At 34.9% G+C, this 20,000-nt stretch overlaps 1 protein-coding gene across 10 annotated transcripts in view; it reads left to right on the top strand.

Moving 5' to 3' along the window:
- Positions 1–20,000, top strand: part of LOC136845717 (glutamate receptor ionotropic, NMDA 2B-like) — a 1,021,158-nt gene that overhangs the window by 834,972 nt on the left and 166,186 nt on the right. For all 10 annotated transcript variants that reach the window (XM_067115918.1, XM_067115917.1, XM_067115915.1 and 7 more), the window contains exons 8-9: positions 695–805; positions 8,816–8,934. In XM_067115918.1, the coding sequence (XP_066972019.1) occupies positions 695–805; positions 8,816–8,934 (230 nt within the window). The remainder of the gene's footprint in view (positions 1–694; positions 806–8,815; positions 8,935–20,000) is intronic.

The following is a 20,000-nucleotide window of genomic DNA, read 5'->3' as shown; positions in this document are numbered from 1 at the left end:
GGAATCATTCCCAGTTAGGGAATACTACTTTATATATATACTTACACATACACACACACACACACACACACACACACACATATATATATATATATATATATATATATATATATATATATATATATATATATATATATATATATATAATGGACTGATAACGAACTGGCTGGTTATCATTTTTAACTAATGATACATTTCCTCACCAGAAATATATTATTTGTTGCAAATATAATTTAAATAAAATGTAAACTAGAAAATCTTCCTAAACATTTTTCAAGATATATTAATTAAGTCCATACAGTCTTTCTAAATGTTTTTGTGGTCTGTTCATGGTATATCTACCTTTTATGGAAAAGATCTTAGAAATACTGACAAGATGGAGTGAAAAAGAGCAGAAAAATTAAAAACAATACTAGCTGTTACAAGGGTTATTAAAGATTAGTGATATATATACAGAAGAGTATGAATAAAAGTGTGAAACTATTTGGTTAGGCAGTTTACACCTAAACCTAAATGCCAACACTTAATTGTGTATTAGTGCTTATTATTATGAATAAATGTGCATCTGTCAATAGCTTCATACTGTGATTTGGTGATTAAAGATAACAGCACATGTACTAATGATTCTCTCTCTCTCTCTCTCTCTCTCTCTCTCTCTCTCTCTCTCTCTCTCTCTCTCTCTCTCTCTCTCTAGATTGGTACATGGAATTCGTGGGAGCCTGAAGGTGTGCAAATTAACGACATCGTATGGCCAGGGCACCAGCACGTTCCTCCTCCAGGAGTACCGGAAAAGTTTCACCTGAAGGTAATTGGTTCCAACCTGTTTTTCCGTTTACCTTTCCCTGCCCAGGTGACGGTTATCTTACGCTTCCAGGTTAATATTTAAAGCTTCCGGGTAAGTAATGTGCGCTGAGATGGGTAACGTTCATCTAATATATTGACCAACAAAGGAGGCTATTAAAGGTTGTTAGTGTCTGATCTTCAGCGTTTGTCATTTTGTTTTCTCTCTCATACTGATCGTGATGCTTGTAAGTTAATTAACACTTGTAGTAGGCCAGGTGATAATAGTGTTACTGAAAAAGACAGTATAATGTTAGCAACATAGAAGTAGCTGCACTGGAAATACCATGTATTTAAGAATCATAATTGTGCAAAGCCAGTGACATAATAGCAAAGAATTAGATGTAACTTCTGCGCTATCATAACTTTTTTTTTTTAAACATAATAATGTGCATATTCAAATAGGACAAGTCATCAAATTGCTAAGCATGCTTTCTCGGAATGGAATGTCCATTTGTCGACAAGGAAAAGGAGCCATCAGCAAATTACTGCTCTATGACAGCCTCTTTAACCTTAACGAGCAAGAGCATCCACATCGCTGCCAAGTAAACCGTTTCGCATTTTGACAGAAAAAAGAATGAACGATATTTGATGCTGACAGAGGACATCGTGGTTCGTCAATAAAACATTAGACGTGCATTTCCCACCCACTCTGCAGACGCGTTAATGGAAAGAGGATAGTTTCCATTGAAATTTGTATAAGGTACAGGCACAAAAAGGTTGCCTTTGTCGCTGGGCTAAAAACTGAGTCAGATCGAGTCTGGGAGCAATTATCCAGTGTTAACAGCAGAGAATATATGAAGTATGTGGCATTACTACCATGCTTTAGACGTATTTGTCACTGAAAAAAAGTGCCGCTTCATTCTACTGTTGTATATATCTTTTTACTAGTAAAGGCATGGTTGATGGAGTTTGACCCTAGATCTTTCATCGTCTAGGGATTTGTCGTGCAAGTTATCTTAAATTGTTATTAATACCTTGTATTCATAATGTCTTCTTTTTATTATTTCGAATCCGTAGCATTAGTTTTTTTTATCTGCAATTATTTGCTAAATGGTGTGCACAAGCATTGAAAAATATTATTGTTTATATTACTTTCTGATGCAGGGTTCCTTTCATTGGTAAAAATGTTTATTAACCAATAAATTTGACATAAACGTTAAATCAGTATTTTCCCCCAGTTTTAGTGACTCGTTTCTCTAATGAGGTATTAATTGTTAATCTAAATATCCTGTAGATAACTAATCTTACAGCTGCACTCATTCACCTTTAAGATAAATAAACCTGTGGATTGTTTACTAGACTGTTTACTGCTCCGGAACTTATGTAAGTAACTAATTTAGTTTCTTAATCTGTCCACGGATGATTCCTCGTTTGTTTGAGTTTCTCATTGATTACATGATAAATATTTGTTAGTAGATTTTCTAATTTATTTATTCTTGTATGGTTTACGCATTTATTAATTAAATTACTGGAGTTGTTGTTGTCGCTCGAACGCTTGTTGCTGCAGTACCTTATGTTGCTGATGATCCATATTGCTCCTGTTCCTGCATGCTACGTCGTTACTGTAACAGATGTTGTTGTCCCCACTTCCGCTATTACTGTCCAGTTAGTAAGGATGGAGATTTTCATTTATTATGGCTCTTCCCTTTCTCTAGAACTAATTTTTCCCTAAAGTCGTTTGCTGTCTTACGTTGTTTCTTCACATCAACTGCTTCTACTGTATTTACATTCCATATATTACTTCCGTTGTTCCTCAGGTCAACCGAGGCTACAGTATTTTTGTTGCTTACATATCATTATAATAGCATAGCCTTAACCATCTAAAATTTAAAAAGGATTTTCAGAAATTTTAAACATTGAGCCTGAATTGTTTTATGTATATACTGTATGTATATATATATATATATATATATATATATATATATATATATATATATATATATATATATATATATGAAAGTGAATGTTTGTATATTAGTATGTTAGTTTGTATATTTGTTTTTATATATGTGCGCTATAGAAAGCAGAACCACTTTACCGATCTATAGATAATAGGGTAGGTTTCAAACCCATAACCCCCCTTCCCAACCCCTTCCCCGTCCCACTCCCGTTTGTAACTTATGTGGTAAATGAACTCTGCGGGTTTGCCATACCTCATTTCATGTACTGAGACCATAAAAATATATTATTGAAAATGCTTTTCAGTCACCACAGTAATACCTGGATAAAAGGGCCAGACAGCACAGTGATATCTGGATAAAAGGGACAGCCACCACAGTAATACCTGGATGAAAGGGTTAAACAGCACAGTAATACCTGGTTAAAGGTGACAGCCGGCACAGTAATTTCTAGATAAAAGGAACAGTGACCACACTAATATCTGGATAAAAGGGACAGCCACCACAGTAATACCTGGATAAAAGGGACAGGCAGTGCAGTAATACCTGGTTAAAGCTGACAGCCAGCACAGTAATATTTGGATAAAAGGGACAGTCACCTCAGAAATAGCTGGATGAAAGGGACAGTCACCACAGTAATACCCGGATAAAATGGATAAACACCACAGTAATACCTGGATAAAAGGGACAGGCAGTGCAGTAATACCTGGTTAAAGCTGACAGCCAGCACAGTAATATCTGGATAAAAGGGACAGTCACCACAGTAATACCTGGAGAAAAGGAACAGTCATCACATTAATTTCTGGATAAAAAGGACGAACAGCACAGTAATACCTGGATAAAAAGGACAAACTGCACAGTAATACCTGGATAAAAAGGACAAACTACACAGTAACACCTAGATAAGAAAGATGAACAGCACAGTAATACCTGAATAAAAAAGACAAACTGCACAGTAATTCTTCGTTTTAATGTGCTTTTATACCCATTTTTATATGGGGTAAGCAAGGTGCCTTCTTTGAAGGACTTTGATTTGGCTGCCCTGCCTGACATCGCTTAGACCCGGTACCGAACGTGTACATGTATTACCGAAACCCCAGCTCCCTTTCTCCCAGCAGCACGAGGAGAACTGGGCGGGGTAGTCCGACAGTTCGAGACGTGTGAGGTGTCTGTTATGTTTTAGAAGATGTTGGAGTGGCTTTGTTTATGTGTGTATTAGTCTGTAACATCCATTTGCTTTCAGCAAACCTATCCGTTGATTACATACGTAATCCCGGGATGTCTATACGGATAGCAAAGTTTCCGCCTCTGACTGGTCGGCTGTGGGGATTGAACCCTCGCCACAGGCTTCTATGAAGTCTGTGGTTGCCACTCTACCAACCAAGCCATCGAGGCTCCACAAACTGCACAGTAATACCTGGATAAAAAGGACAAACTGCACAGCAGTACCGAGATAAGAAAGACAAACAGCACAGTAATACCTGGATAAAAATGACAAACTGCACAGTAATACCTAGATAAAAAAGACAAACTGCACAGTAATACCTGGATAAAAAAGACAAACTGCACAGTAATACCGAGATAAAAAGACAAACTGCACAGTAATACCTGGATAAAAAGGACAAACTGCACAGTAATACCTAGATAAGAAAGACAAACAGCACAGTAATACCTGGATAAAAAGGACAAACTGCACAGTAATACCTAGATAAAAAGACAAACTGCACAGTAATACCTGGATAAAAAAGACAAACTGCACAGTAATACCGAGATAAAAAAGACAAACTGCACAGTAATACCTGGATAAAAAGGACAAACTGCACAGTAATACCGAGATAAGAAAGACAAACTGCACAGTAATATCTGGATAAAAAGGACAAACTGCACAGTAATACCTAGATAAAAAATACAAAAGCGCAGTAATACCTGGATAAAAAGGACAAACTGCACAGTAATACCTGGATAAAAAGGACAGACTGCACAGTAATACCTGGATAAATAGGACAGACAGCACAATAATACCTGGATAAAAGGGTTAGTCACCACAGTAATGCCTGTCAGTTCACCCACGACTGTTCGGAGGGTGAATGTCCGCATGAGAAATGTAGAACTGTCAGTTGGGCAGTCAACACAAACCCCTATTCCGTCTGCCTCCCTTCCCCTTCCTTCTTCCCTTCCCCCTCCCCTTCCCTCTTCCCCTCCCCTCCCTCCTCTCCCTCCCCTCTCCTCTCCCTCTCCCTACACTTAGACTGTCATTTATATATATTATATATACATACATATATATATATATATATATATATATATATATATATATATTATATATATATATATATATATAATATATATATATATATATATATATATATATATATATATATATATATAATTATATATATATATATATATATATATATATATATATATATATATATATATATATATATCTATATCTTTGTGTGTGTGTTACAAATCTGCTTTGGTGTCATATAAATATTAATTCGATATTGTAAAAAAAAAAATACTCATTATTTCACCCATTGTATCAACACGTCCTCGGGGAAGGAGCATACCTGTTCCTAAAATAAAAAAATAAACGTTTAAAATGAAATATAGAGTAATCCCAACTGTGCGAAGAGTGAAAATCCTTTAGTATAATGTCTTAGTCACGTGATGCAAGGGAAGCCTCGTACCTTGGTCCACTCCCTTTGCAGAGGAAATTGAAAGACGAAAATGATGCAACTATATTTGGGAAATTTTAATTACAGTGTTGGATTTTATGGGCTCTAACGAGTCTGTCAGGAAAGATGGCATGCAGCAATTAAGCACTAATTGGAGGAACACATAATGCCTCATCTTATTAGGAGGGCCGAGTTATTTTCTTCCATTTTGCCCCTGACCATTATTTTCACATTATTTCATTTATTTCGTTTTAATGAGTTCATTTCTTGATTTATTTTTTGTAACATTCATTTTCTCCTGCAGCACTGTTTTGCTCATTCTCAATATTCGTATGCAGGAAGTGGTCCTTTATTTCTATTGTTTGCGTGCTCACCTTTGCTGGTTTACTAGATTACCTAAATAGAACTGTTATGAGTCGATTCTCATTGTCAGTGTCAATAAATTATGGCATAGGTTATGCTACGGATGTTTGTATGGGAATAATGTACATGAATGGTACACTCACATATCCGGTTTATTATCGCATCGCTGTTCTTTATAATAGTCTATAATCTTGTTTTCTTTATTATTTATCCAACTCTTCCCCTTTTAGATTACGAGCACGATCTGCCTCGTCATGAGATGAGTTAACAAGCTCAAATGCCTCGTGTGTCACCAGAACACCGCAAAATTCATTTCTCGAGACTACTTGCGCGAGGCACAGGGGGTTTATGCCTCCTAATGAAGCAAAATGATTAATTCTAATCCAAATGAAGCGCTTCCTTGCATCGTGTTGCATGTATGCAAGACTGTCTAGACATTTTATCTCTCATGCATATGCAAGAGTGCTTCCAGAGTTGGAGTAAAAACAAATGCTGTTTCAAATTTGTAGAACTGAATGTATTCATCGCAGACGACACAGACTTTCATCATCTTAAGTACGATAAACGTTATAACCTTTGGTGTAGTTTCAAGCAATTTCGTCACTAGATGGTTGCGATGTTACTCTTGTATATTTCTTAAGTCTAACAAAATCTGGTAATGGTTTCCATAATTACTAACAATAGTCCAGCTGGTAACTACAATATAAATTCCTCGTTATTATACTTATAATTCATTTCATACTGGTCGAAAACAGAAATGTTTTTCCACACAAATTATTTAGATACCAGATATTCTGTAAGAAAATAACACGCAATAGAGGCCTTTTTTGGTATATGTACAAGATGGACTAGCTAAATTATTTTCATATTTTCTTGAGGCGTTACACCTAGCTAATGGAAGTTTTTCTAGGTCTTCTTCAGTTCATGTGGTAAAAGTTAGTAATATAAACATTAGCGGAGAATATCCCACTATGGATCATGCAGTTCCGTCTCTGTTGATAAAGAATGCAGATAAATAATACACTGTATTCAACCATAAGATTCTAAATGTCCATACACTTTGGGGAATCTAAAAGAGGTCAAATAATTGCAAGTTATTCCAAATTACCCTTACAAAAATAAAAGTCTTTCATGGCCCTCAGACACCCTAACCTGCTGTCATCTCTGATAATGAGAAATAGTAGCCATCCCCACATAAATAAAGGAGATATGACGAACATGGTTTATGAATTCCACGAAGCCACCTACGCAGGATATACTGCGACAACTTTCTGGATGTGTCTAGAGTACACACACACACACACCAGGGAGCTATCCTCAAATGTTTTCTGAAAAAACACAATCAGGACCGAAGTAGAAAACACAAGAGTTGGGAAATCATACAGTACACAGTGCGGAAACTTTTACCAAGCTTATAAGCACGGAAGAGTCATCGGCTTCTGTACAAAACCTCTGATATACAAAGTTTGCTAACATTTTTTATCTTCGCGAATATAAAACCCGCATATTTACAAACCACACATTGTTATTAATGCAGGAAGCTGCTCGCAAGAACAAGAGCATGGAGAAAATGTCAACGGCAATGAAAATTGGTCCCATATTAAAGAAAATCAAGACATTCTAATATCCCTTTTCTTTTTATGCATCTACAGAGAGAGAGAGAGAATGTATTTCATTGATCTGGTCTGTCAGTCAGTCAGAGAAGGTGTTTTAGTTTAGCGTACTTTTTCATCCACAAATTGTAAGACAAATGTTCAAGGATGGAAAGCTTTATTACCCTATATATATATATATATATATATATATATATATATATATATATATATATGTATATATGTATATATGTATATATATATATTATATATACATATACAGTATATATACACATATATACATATATATATGTATATATACACATACATATACAGTATATACATATATAATATATATACAGTACATATGCATATATACAGTATAATATAACATATATCACTACATATACAGTATATACATGCACATATATATATATATATACATATATATATACATATACATATACATATATATATATATATATATATATATATATATATATATATATATATATATATATATTATATATATATATATATATATATATATATATATATATATATATATATACATATACACATACATATATATATATACACATATATACATATATATATATATATATATATATATATATATATATATATATATATATATATATATATATATATATATATATATATACACACACATATGATTTAACTATTTCATAGTGTTAGCTGGTCTCCTTTGAGCAGTAGAGAGTTAGAAAGGTAACTCATATATAGACGAGAACTGTAAGACGAAACATTGGGTATACGTGAAGATTGTAGGAAGTGAAAGCACTGGAATTTCACAACAGGCTTTTAGCGTTGCACGGCGATGGAGGCGATAATGATGATAATAGAACAAATGATGCCATGTTCAAGGAAAATAGGAATTTTGTTTCTTCACCAGTAAGATTAAATAATAGAGGTATGATATATATTTTTTAGTTTTAATAGACTTTTGCTGAGCTTTGTGACCAGTGCATCACTTGATATAAATTCAGGCAAGAAATAAGCTGTCAGCTGTGACTACACTGATGAGTTAGCTTTTATTTACTTAGTAATTGATTAACATGTTCATTTATGGATGTCGGAAAATTCAAAATGAAAAGATATTTTACTTCGCAGGATGTGTTTTCTTTTCTTTCCACTGTTCGTCCTCTCTCTCTCTCTCTCTCTCTCTCTCTCTCTCTCTCTCTCTCTCTCTCTCTCTCTCTCTCTCTCCAGTTATGTTTTGACCTTTGCCCAAGTGTATGGAATCCCATTAACAAGAACCTGGTAGGTGTGAAGACTCTTCTGCTTGTATTAAAATCTTGTTTTCAATAACTGTTTTCCACCTAAAATGAAAAGGGCCCGGTAGATATTCGCTAAGGGTTCAAGCTTTCTAACATTTCTTCTGTCTTCATTGCAGATTGTGTTCTTGGAAGAACCTCCCTACATCAGTCTGGCGTCTCCAGATCCGGTCACCGGGAAGTGTAATGCCAACAGGGGCATCCTGTGCCGCGTTGCCACCGAGGCCATGATGGCCAAGTGAGTTACCGTTGTTTGACTCCTTTGTTTTGGGACATCGATTTATTTATGTAGTCTAAAGCTGGCGTGTCTGTCGCGAATTTTAGTGAGAACTTTAACTTCTTTAGAAATCAGTCATGTGGAAAAATCTTTACAATAACGTGTCTGTTAGACGTCTGTGAGGACAATTTCAAGTCTGGTTGACGTGTAAGGAACGTTTCTTTTGAAGTCCCACCAAACTACGTAAGGTCCAATAGTTTTTGTGTAATGGGTGGATTTTACCTTCTTGGTCCTATTATAATGAACCAGAAAACCCACTCATCATTGTCCCATATCCATAGCACATTGTGTTTAGTCTTATCTGTAGGCGTCATTTCAGTGTAGCCACTTTTCATCAATATTTTTCAAAGGTTATAAGAAGGGAAGATTTTTCAGGTGGAAGAAATAATTAGAATCAGCGTTAAAATTCTGCCAAGATTTGATGAAATAATCCAAAATGCCGACATTCTAATCTTTTCTTCGTTTTAAAAGTGAAAAGTGCAACATAAAATATTTATTTCTGAGTCAGTTTTAACCTTCATTTTGTTATACTTAGGTAGAAGATGGATATCTCTGTAGATCTGTTAGTTAATTTAACAGAGATGTCTCTTAATCTTTTCTTGTTGAAATTAGACTGTAGTCTGAAAGGCAAAGGAACAAAAATACTTGAGTACAACTACGTTGCGGAAAATATGTGAGTTGGTAGTTTAAAGTGGATGGTCAGTTTAAAGTTCCCATTTATTTTGAGACCCAAAAGTTTTTCCGGAAAAAGTTTCTTCAGGAATATTACTTAGCGAGTATTTTTACAGAAATTCTCTTCCGGCCCAGTGCCAACTGCGGCGGACATACAGGTGCATAACATCATCAGGAAAATACCGTGGCTTCTCAGAAAGGCAAGAAAACAGAGGCTGTTTGTAAAGAATTTATATTACAGAGATGGTATTACAGAGAAAAAACAATAAAAAGAATATACTGCATAAATTATATTGCATTTTGAGAACGCAAAATGTTAGCATTGCATAGTCTGAAAGTTTTCTCTTTGTCTCTTTTTCTGTCCCAAACATACACACATACGTACATGAATAAATGTTTTATTATATATATATATATATATATATATATATATATATATATATATATATATATATATATATATATATATATATATATATTTATAATATATATATATATTATTTATTACATATAATGAGTATGTATATATATAGATATGCATATAATTTATATACGCAAAATGTTTGTGTATTTATTTATATTAAATGTTGTTAATTGTGCAGTTTTCGTTAGAGTCAGTGCTTGGTAATAACAAGTAATACACGGCATTGCAGCATTTTCCTTATAATTCTGATTGTAGTTTCATTTTAACGCAGTTTATAACTTCATCGGTAAAATGAGAGCATGAATGCCTTACAGCGCTTGATTCTGAATTGTGTGACAAGATGAAATCTAAGCTTAGCAAATAAATTTGGTATAAGGTTTGCAACCATTTACAATGTTTGTTTCCCCCCTTAAGGGTAATGTTATCTAAACTGGTATTAATACCAACTCAAGATCAAACCATTGGTAAGTTATGATGTTTTCTCTTTGATGAGATGGAATCTGTAGCTCTACCGAGCCTCATCATCATAGATCTCGTATTCATGTAACGTGTTCTCTTCTGAATCCATTAATATCTGGCGGACACAACTTATCTAGTGATGTCTTTATATCAAAGGGATTGACACTGCCGCCACTATCACCTAGTTGATCTAGGTGTCTCACTGTTTTTAGAATTTCGTCCGTCGTACTTCTTCCATTAATGATACTGAATTAAAAAATTAAGGCAAGATGATGATAACAGGCTTTTTTTAACAACGAATGCAAGTATTCTTACAGCCATTTTAATGTAGACTATTTCATTTACTTTATAATCTTTTAATCATTTTCATTTTCAACTTTTTATTCTCAAAAACGTTCAAATTCCCACCTACTTCGGTGCCTGTCTCCACTCTGCTGCCAGGTCACAAAATTGTCATCTGAAAAATCACCCCTTCTCTTTTCCCGTGAACTTGTCTTGCATATCAATTTACCCTTCAAATTGTTGAACCTGGTCGGAGACCCACTTTTACATAATCCAGTTATTCACAAACAAGCTTTGCTTTGACATAATATTTCTAATTACTCCAAAGAAACTACCCTCTACACTATACATACCCAGCGTTCTCCAGGCCCCATCCTGGCAATTTTACCGTCATATTTCGTTAGCTCCAAATAGTGTTGCTCCGTCGCTCTCAGCTGTTTCCTGCCAAACAGTTGAGCCAAGAACCATACAGCGTGTCCAGAAAAACCTTTTCTGGTATACTGACTGATGTTATACCTTTGTAAATCTATCCTCACATTCCCCGTCTAATAGGGGGGAAAACGGAATCTATTATTCATTTTGTTAAAGCTCTGTATTCACCTGATATATCTTAAAACTTGAACAGTCAGTACACTATGTAATTGCTGCCAAAACACAGCATCTAATTTGTAGTCCCATCAGTTCTTCAGCTTTCTGCAGTCTCAGTAATCACTTCCAAAAACAATTTTAGAAGTATCGTATTCCCTTACAGCCCTGCATCTGTTACCGTTGCATCTATATTTTTTCGTTAACTATTCAATACACACTCCAGTGACAGAAAACCATTACTTCAGGAGGCATTTCTATTTTCATCTTTATTCTTTTATCCATTTAATCATTAACTCTCTCTCTCTCTCTCTCTCTCTCTCTCTCTCTCTCTCTCTCTCTCTCTCTCTCTCTCTCTCTCTCTCTCTCTCTCTCTCTCTCTCTCTCTCCATTTGACCAGATTCACCCCAGAAACAATTGACATGTTTTTCTCTAAACAACTTGACACATTCTCATGCATGCCTTTACATGATTTTCCCTTCTGTCACGCAACTGCACTTCAGACAGCCTCCTTTTGAAATGCATTAGGGCCTTCTCTTCACTAATCTTAGAAGCACTTATCTATTCACTAATGCACCTCGTATACCGGTACCTGCAAGCACTTCAGTATTCTTGTACCACTTCTGTCCTTAATCCTAGTCCATCCTTCATCCACCTTTCTACGTGGGAATACAGTATCTTTTTCATCAAATTACTTGTTTTAAAGACAATCATTGTCACCTTCTGAGCCCAGCTTCTCCTGTCAAAACTACTTCAACCATTTCCCTTTTAGAATTCAACCAAGCATCATGATCACCCACGTCTACAGCTAATTCCTTAAATCTTTACATCAGTCAAAATTGCTCTTTCGTTTACTCTCTACTAACACATACTCTTAACAAAAAAATTGTCCATGACACACTATACTCTTCCAAAATAGTTAGGAAGTTTCTCTATTTGGAACCCTGTAGTTCAAGCAAACATGGCCCATTCAAAACATTAATGCTCCTTAAGAGTCTCCATTCTCATTCACTCATTGCCGGCCTGGTTGTCTTTCTCCATGTCACCTATCTTAGCATCCAAATTACCCTTCAGAATCACACAGCTTCTTCCAAACATGACTCTTCAAATGTTCGGAATTTCCCAGAGTTCTTCTTTCCCTCCAACTCCTCTCCATTCATGTATTATTTAAACTAACCATAACTTTTCTTGCTCGCTTTTCTGAATAAAATATTCTTCCCACGACTTGTAGATTTGTGTTTTCACACACACATACAGACTTCCCTTAGGAACAAGTCTCATCCCTCCCTAGCATATCAGCTCACGGCAACATCTGATAAAATACCTATTTCTCTTCCCAAGTCCTGCTGAATATTCGTTTTGGGTTCACTGAGATTAGCTTTTCTCTTAAACACATCTGTTAACGTACAGTAATTTAAATCCATAATACATCCAAGCTCAATCAAGCATCGAACACTAATATTTTATTCCTTATTCCTTACCTCTGGTTACATTAGCAGCGGTGACACACACACACACACACACATATAGTGTGTGTGTGTGTGTGTGTATGTGGAGTGATAATTGGGTAAATTCAGAGTCTAGAAGTTAATCCTGAGTACATAAGTATATTTTAAGCAATTATCTGGAAATATTTTTACATTAAAAATACCCCAGGCAAATTATTTATCTGCAGTTCCTGAAAAATATAAGGGCTAAAAACAACTTTTTATCGCTATTCCCCTACATAAAAATACTAATGTGTCCACTAATGCTTCATTAAACACGAAAGTATTTTTGTACAGTTCTGGCAATGGTTATTGAAAGCAGCATTTGACAACATTAGTGAGCAATTTGAGCATAATTTTAGTAGCACACAAATCGCACATTCATGCGACCGTGCATACATACTAATAATTACTAATATAATAAGCCTACATTTGCACATTCCTCTGATGTGTTTCAGCAACATGGTGGGGCTCTTTCAAAGGGCGGGAATATTCATATTCAAAATGCAAGGTTTTCAAATATTAAGAACGCTTTCTTTACCATTAATCTATTTATACGTAAAAGTATCAGACTTGGGAAATATTTAGCATTTTTTAAATTATTCTGAGATATTTTAATCATAATATGTTTTTTTTTTTAACTAGGCATTAAGTCGGTGTAAAAGGGAAATACCCCCAATTATAAAACTTAAATAGACACGAAAATTGTGCGACGGAAATTGTATATATTTTTTTTTTATCTGAGTTCATTAAACATGTCGTCGTAACTTTAATCAGCGACGTCAGTACAGTACGCCCATTCAGAAAAGATGTCACTGACAAGCTGACGACCTCTTGAGTGAAAATCCTGAAAATGTAACTCCTCAAAATTACACAGGTCTCCTTGTCAAGTTGAATTCAAGAAATATGAGTGATTATATAAAATAAAACACTCATGTGAGTAAGCGTTTCAAGTATAAATTTGACATAAGGGGCACTTGGCAAGAGAAGTCCAACCAAAGCAAAGCAGGTAACACATTTTGCATTGGAATGACGTTATAATGATGTGGAATACACCAGATTTTTATCATACGTTATACATTCATTCGTGAGGTCAGTTACGAAGAAGAATTATAACCTAGAGACAAAAGTAAGAAAAGTAAATACAAAAAACTATCATCTGAGAAAGGAGCGTGGATTCCCTTCTCTGAATTCCTGTTCCTTAATGAATCGGGGAAACGTAATTAAAAGGCAATCGCAGGCCATTAGCCAGAGCAACCGAAGTAATTAAAGATAAAAACCGCCTTCTGTGAGCTTACTGTCTATCCTTATACACTTTCAGGAAGTCGGTTTCTGTCAATCAAAATGGAATATATGATGTTAAAACGAGTATTCACTGAATTATTACCATGTATGGGGTAATCTTTGGGGTTTAACATTAACTTACTATAGTGAACAGATGATCATAAAGAATCAGCAGGTGTCTTCAATGTACAACTGAAAAGTTTTTCACTTAACCTCAGTTGTTTAACGTTCAAGAAGTTAGATTTAAGAGTTAACGGCAGAAATGGGACTGTTAAGTAAAGCTATTCAACCATAAAGATTCAATTATTATCACCAGAGATTTAAGTTACCGTAAAATTTATCAGTTTATCAGATGATAATGGAAATTTCAACCGTTAGCGTTAGCACTCTGATAGCATATGTGGGACCCATTCCCTAAGTTGGTCAAGTACAAATATAATACAGAAGTTAAAAGTAACTTGACTTTTAATTAGAGGTGGCTCCATGAATAAAAAATTCTAAAATTGTATGCATGGAAGAATTGAGCGTAAAAGTTTTTTTTTTTTTTTTTTTTTTTTATGAAGCGGTTGTATCAGTATTTTTGTTACGAATTTCATGCCATCTCAAGGTTGACTTTCTGTCCTACTCTTGGCTCCTGCAGAAACAGTTTCTCTCTCTCTCTCTCTCTCTCTCTCTATCCAGCCTGAGTGTGTGCTTGTGTTTTTTCCGTGTCTGTTTTGAGGCCTGAAATATAAACGTCTCAGCTTAACTGAAAAAAATGTAAAAATCCTCAACTGCATGGTTTGCTTGTGCTGACGCTGCAGAAAACAAAGAATCCCTTACACGCCGTCCTCATTCCTCCTTCAGGAGCATCAGCCTGAGAACTAGCATCAGCCGCATCTTATATAGCTCAGCTATGTCTTTGCCACTTTAGTATGCCGTGCGCAAAGGGCGTCCCCCGGGGACGTCAGTAAAAGGCTTTGGCGGTTGGGCCGTCATGCTGATAATGCAGAGGCCTTAATTGCTTAACTTTGAGCATGCATCGCTCGGGAATGCTTAGAGAGGAGCGGCTCCTCCTCCCTCGCTCTTAGGAGGATGCTCTCAAAGAGCTGACGTCCATACCGGTGATGGCCCTGAGAGACACACACAAACACACACACGCACGCAGAGAGAGAGAGAGAGAGAGAGAGAGAATCACAAAGCACGGTTCTCAGATAAACTGGTATCATTTCGAGGCAGTTGTGGTATATGTATATTGACGAAAGTATGTGGAGGGTCCCTATCTGTATGTCTGTCTATCCTATCTTCCTATCTATTTGTCTGTCTATAGATCTTATTATTTTTTATTATATGTATTAAAAAGTTTTCCAACAAATATATAGATGCTAGGCTGCAGAACAAATATACTGATACAACCATTTCTCTACTGTGATTATCAATGCCTCGTGCAAAAAACTACCTTACATTATTGCTGGCCAGTTCCACTTTAGAAAAATTAATTTGCATATTTCTTCTCTTTTGAGCCATTTAGTCTTCCTATTTTTCTTAGAATATTGTAGTATATGGTAATGAATGACTCAGAAACGGGTGCTGGAATATGCTATGTTATAATTTTAATGCAAGTCTCTCCTTTACATTTAAAACCTTTCCATTTTTTATTCACTTTTTCCTGACTTACCTGTATGTAGTCCTGAACTTGTGTTTATATAAGCTAAGCCGGAGTATCCCAATATGCTAATTCTTTAGAGGTTTGTGTACAAACTGTGAAGTTGTACGCGGCGATGTTTGTCTTGTTTACATCAGCTTTCGTCGACTGCCCTTAGGGGTACGGTCACCATGGGATTTTATTCCTCTCCCTTTTTGGAAGTTGTCCCGATTCAGGATAACATTTTCCTCGCTATGATCATTTGCATAACAGGTCGGCTACCTTAGCTGAGAGAGAGAGAGAGAGAGAAATTATCCGTTCTCCTAACACTTGTTTATTCCAAAATAAACATTTGAAAATTTTTTAACTTTCTTAAGACTTGCAAGATGCCTGCTCTCTTTTGCGATGAGACAGGCAGAGAGAGACAGAAACCAATAATCACGCTCTTCTTCCATCCACTTCGCTCAGTTTCAGCAACCATGGTTCCTCTGCGTTGCATTTATTGTGTTCAAGAATATCAGTTGGAAAATGTTATTGTCGCTCAGGTGCATTAAATCTCGTATCCAGTGGGAAAGGTTCGATATGACTCCCGTGTGCGCTTCTGACTGGGAAACATGAGTTAAGGCGAGCAATCTGAATGCTCAAATTATTCATTTTTCCTTACTTGACGCTGCAGTGGTTCGTTAGAATCGTTATTGTTGCCATAAGTGCCATGACTTGAGCGTGATTGCAAAATGAATAAAACCCAAGTTAAAATGTGTAACAATATATTTTAATTCTTGAAAAACGAGCTGAAGAATTCAAATCATCAGATTTGTGAAAAAGTCCTCGTATATTAATTAAGCTTCAAAAATATAGTGCCTGCGTCCTTATCATATCAGTGGAAACCCCACCTGGCAACTTAAGGATTTTCAGTTTTTCTTGTTTTACTACGAACAAAATTCTATCTGATGTTGAAATTGTAAAAAATACGAGTATGTATCCTGTCACATTTTTATATTGCTCTTATGAAAAAAAAAAACATTTGTGAATGTATCAAAGTTTCATTCAGCAGCATTGCATTCATATTATAAGATTTTCTCTCCACGAAGTTCCTTTTTTTTTTGTACTTTATTGAAGAAGAAGTTCACAGGCATAATTAATTTGTTTTACCTAACTTGAAAAACGTTCTTTAACAAGTGCATTAATTGTGAATGCAATTTTTCTTCATTTGACATAAGAAAAAATCAGTTCCTCGTGTTCATTTGTTGGGCATTTACAAGTTCAGTCATCGCTTCATTACTGACGTTTCGGGTCAAACTCGTTAAATGTCAAAATTATTTTTTTTTCTGTTGCTTATATAACTATAAGCGCTCTATAAAATAAGTAATATTCTTATTCACTTACAAGTGTAACTAGGCTAATAAAATTTGTCAATTTTTTAATGAAATTTTGCTGTTTAGCCTACAATCCATAACGAGTGTTAACTAGGCCTAGTACGTCCCTCAAGTTCCCCTAAGGCATGAAAAATATGAAGAGCTATTTTGAGCCTGAGCACCTAAATTGTCAAATCAAAGAATTCTAACTTAAATCAAAGTATTTCATCCACTGACTGTGTATTTTCCCGGATCATCACCAAGCAGTATCTTTTGCTTTTCAGAAAAAATAAAGCGTTAATTTAGAAAATATTTTGTTAACCGAAAATAATATCTTATTTTTGAGAAGATAAATTGCGACTATATACTTAGAATTAAAATTTCACATTTAATGTATATTTTTACCTTCAGCGAAATGTAAATAAAAATCTAACTAAGCAAGCAGTTAGCCAGCCAAGGCCAAGCTGTATACGTGACAAGTTTATAACTGACTGAACACTGAAGTGGGCGTGTGATGGATGATGTCTTCCCCGAGTTGCCATTTTAGCATTTTAATTGCTACATCCGGGTCTTTTCTTTTTCTTTTACTTCTCGGTAAAAGAATGGACCTGTTGGGCAGCAGGAATAATAACAGTCTCTAGTGCTTAGTTTGATAAGAAATTATATGAACACGGTAGTGCTAGTTGCTAGGCGACGATTTATCAATTTGTCAACGATCACTTGACTTTCGATGAGTGAACAAAACACTGGAAAAATAACACTATTTTTGTGGGGCTCTTTGTGCGAGAAGTAAATACATATATACTTATTCAAATAAAGACTTCCCACTCACTATTCTTATTATGTTTTAGTTTTTGTTGAAAAGCACCTGTAAAACTGAATTATTTTGCTGTGTATTTCAGCAAAGTCATAAGCCCAGCAGGGCCGTCCAAATTGTTTAGTCTGAGGGCCACTCTTGAAAAAACAAAAAGTCATGCGGGCCATCTCTGTGTATATATGTATTTATGTGTATATATGTATATGTATGTGTAATATATATATGTGTATTATATTATATATAATATATATATATATATATATATATATATATATATATATATATATTTATATATATATATATATATATATATATATATATATAGTATATATATATATATATATAAATATATATATTATATATATATTTATTTTATATATATAGTACTCAACGCCAATGACACTTTTCTTTGTAGCAATTTATTTTTCAAGGCATTTTCTTTTATCCAGGATAAGCGGTAAATGTGATTTTCTGATATAAAAAAGTGAAATATACTTTTAATTATTTTTTGTCTAGCGGGCCACTATCAAAATCAAACGGGCCACTTTTGGCCCACGGGCAAGGGTTTGGACGGCCCTGGACATATGGCATCAGTATGCTCATCAGATCAATCCTTTATTTAAAAAAAAATTTTTTTTACTAGTTTATGTAACTAAACTTATCTCGGGTACGCCTCTGATTTCAGTGAAGAAACAGGATATTGATGATGGTTTTTTTTTTTAACTAGGGCACCGATTTTTCTCTAGAATCATATTTCAAGAGATGTTTGTAACCTTATTATAATACAGATAACCATTGAAAAAATGACAATAGCAAAAAATAAGTTTTTACATCCTTCAGTTAGGTTGTCCTATTTTCAAGTGGATTAAAAACTTGTATATATATGTGTATTTTGTTGCTAAAATCCATTTTTCATATCAAGGAAATGAAAATAGTTATGAAAAGTTTCAGATAGATTGCTAACATAGTATTTTTTATCTGCACGTGCATGTACCAAGGCGCAATGAAGAAGAACCATTAAAGATTCTCTTTTTTCAGTTTGATTCTCTTGCTCTCACTTTTTATATCAGCGAAATAGAATTACCGTTGTATGAAAATGGAACGTAAAAACGTCGTCACTGAGAAGAAATAATAAACAAAACAAAAAAGAGCTTGATGCATCTTAGCGGGTCGAGGTCACGAGGCTGTCTGTGTTTTGCAGAAGTTCGGCCTCAAAGGAATGGCCTCAGGCATGTCAACATCGCTCTTCAAATACCTTTTGCCTTTACAGAGATGTTTAGTCTTCGAAAGAACAAAAAAAAAAAAAGAAAAAAAAAGAAAGCAAATAAATCCCTTTGTCCGATATCACAAACGTTGATGAAAAAGTATAAGATTATGTTATTAGCGTTTTGAGAATGCAGGAGAGGTTAATGCACCCGAGATTCTTCATTTTTCTGTTTACATTTTTCATGCGTCCATAATTTTTCAGGATAAGACTTCATAAACTTCAAGTTTGTTATTCCGTCATAACTATCCGAGCCGTAAGGACCAGGTTTCACGGCATTCCTCTGAGTTCTTGTATAAAACAACTTCTACCATCTAAGACCCTTAAGTTTTTACTCGTATACTTCGTTGACATTTTGGATGGGCTATCATTTTGTAGTGTAGAAAAAAACTTATATCCTTCCGACGTTGAATATTGGATAAAACTTCCTCAACGTAATTCTCATAATTGTATAATATAAATTAGTAATCTTTGGATTCCCCGGTTTGTTGGCTTTTTTTTTCTCTGTTGCAAAAAATTTGGATCTCGCAGCTTCGTTTTCCCCAACTCATAAGGTTCCATCCTGCAAGCAGCTAAACAATCGCCTCTATGAAGAAAAGCCTTTTTCCTTTGATTTTCCATCCTTTTGGGATACATATAAGCACAGAGATGTCCGACCCGCTGGCCTCTGTTTTGAAATAATATACCGGAAAATTGTGATGAAAGAGAAGAAAAAAATTCAAAATTTCAGGTTCCATCCAGTGAATTACAGTTTCTCATAACGAAGAATAAATC

This window comes from Macrobrachium rosenbergii, chromosome 14 (genome assembly GCF_040412425.1).
Source record: "Macrobrachium rosenbergii isolate ZJJX-2024 chromosome 14, ASM4041242v1, whole genome shotgun sequence".
Lineage (NCBI taxonomy): Eukaryota > Metazoa > Arthropoda > Malacostraca > Decapoda > Palaemonidae > Macrobrachium > Macrobrachium rosenbergii.
The sequence above is the reverse complement of the archived record's forward strand: the minus strand, read 5'-3'. Positions and strand labels throughout refer to the sequence as shown.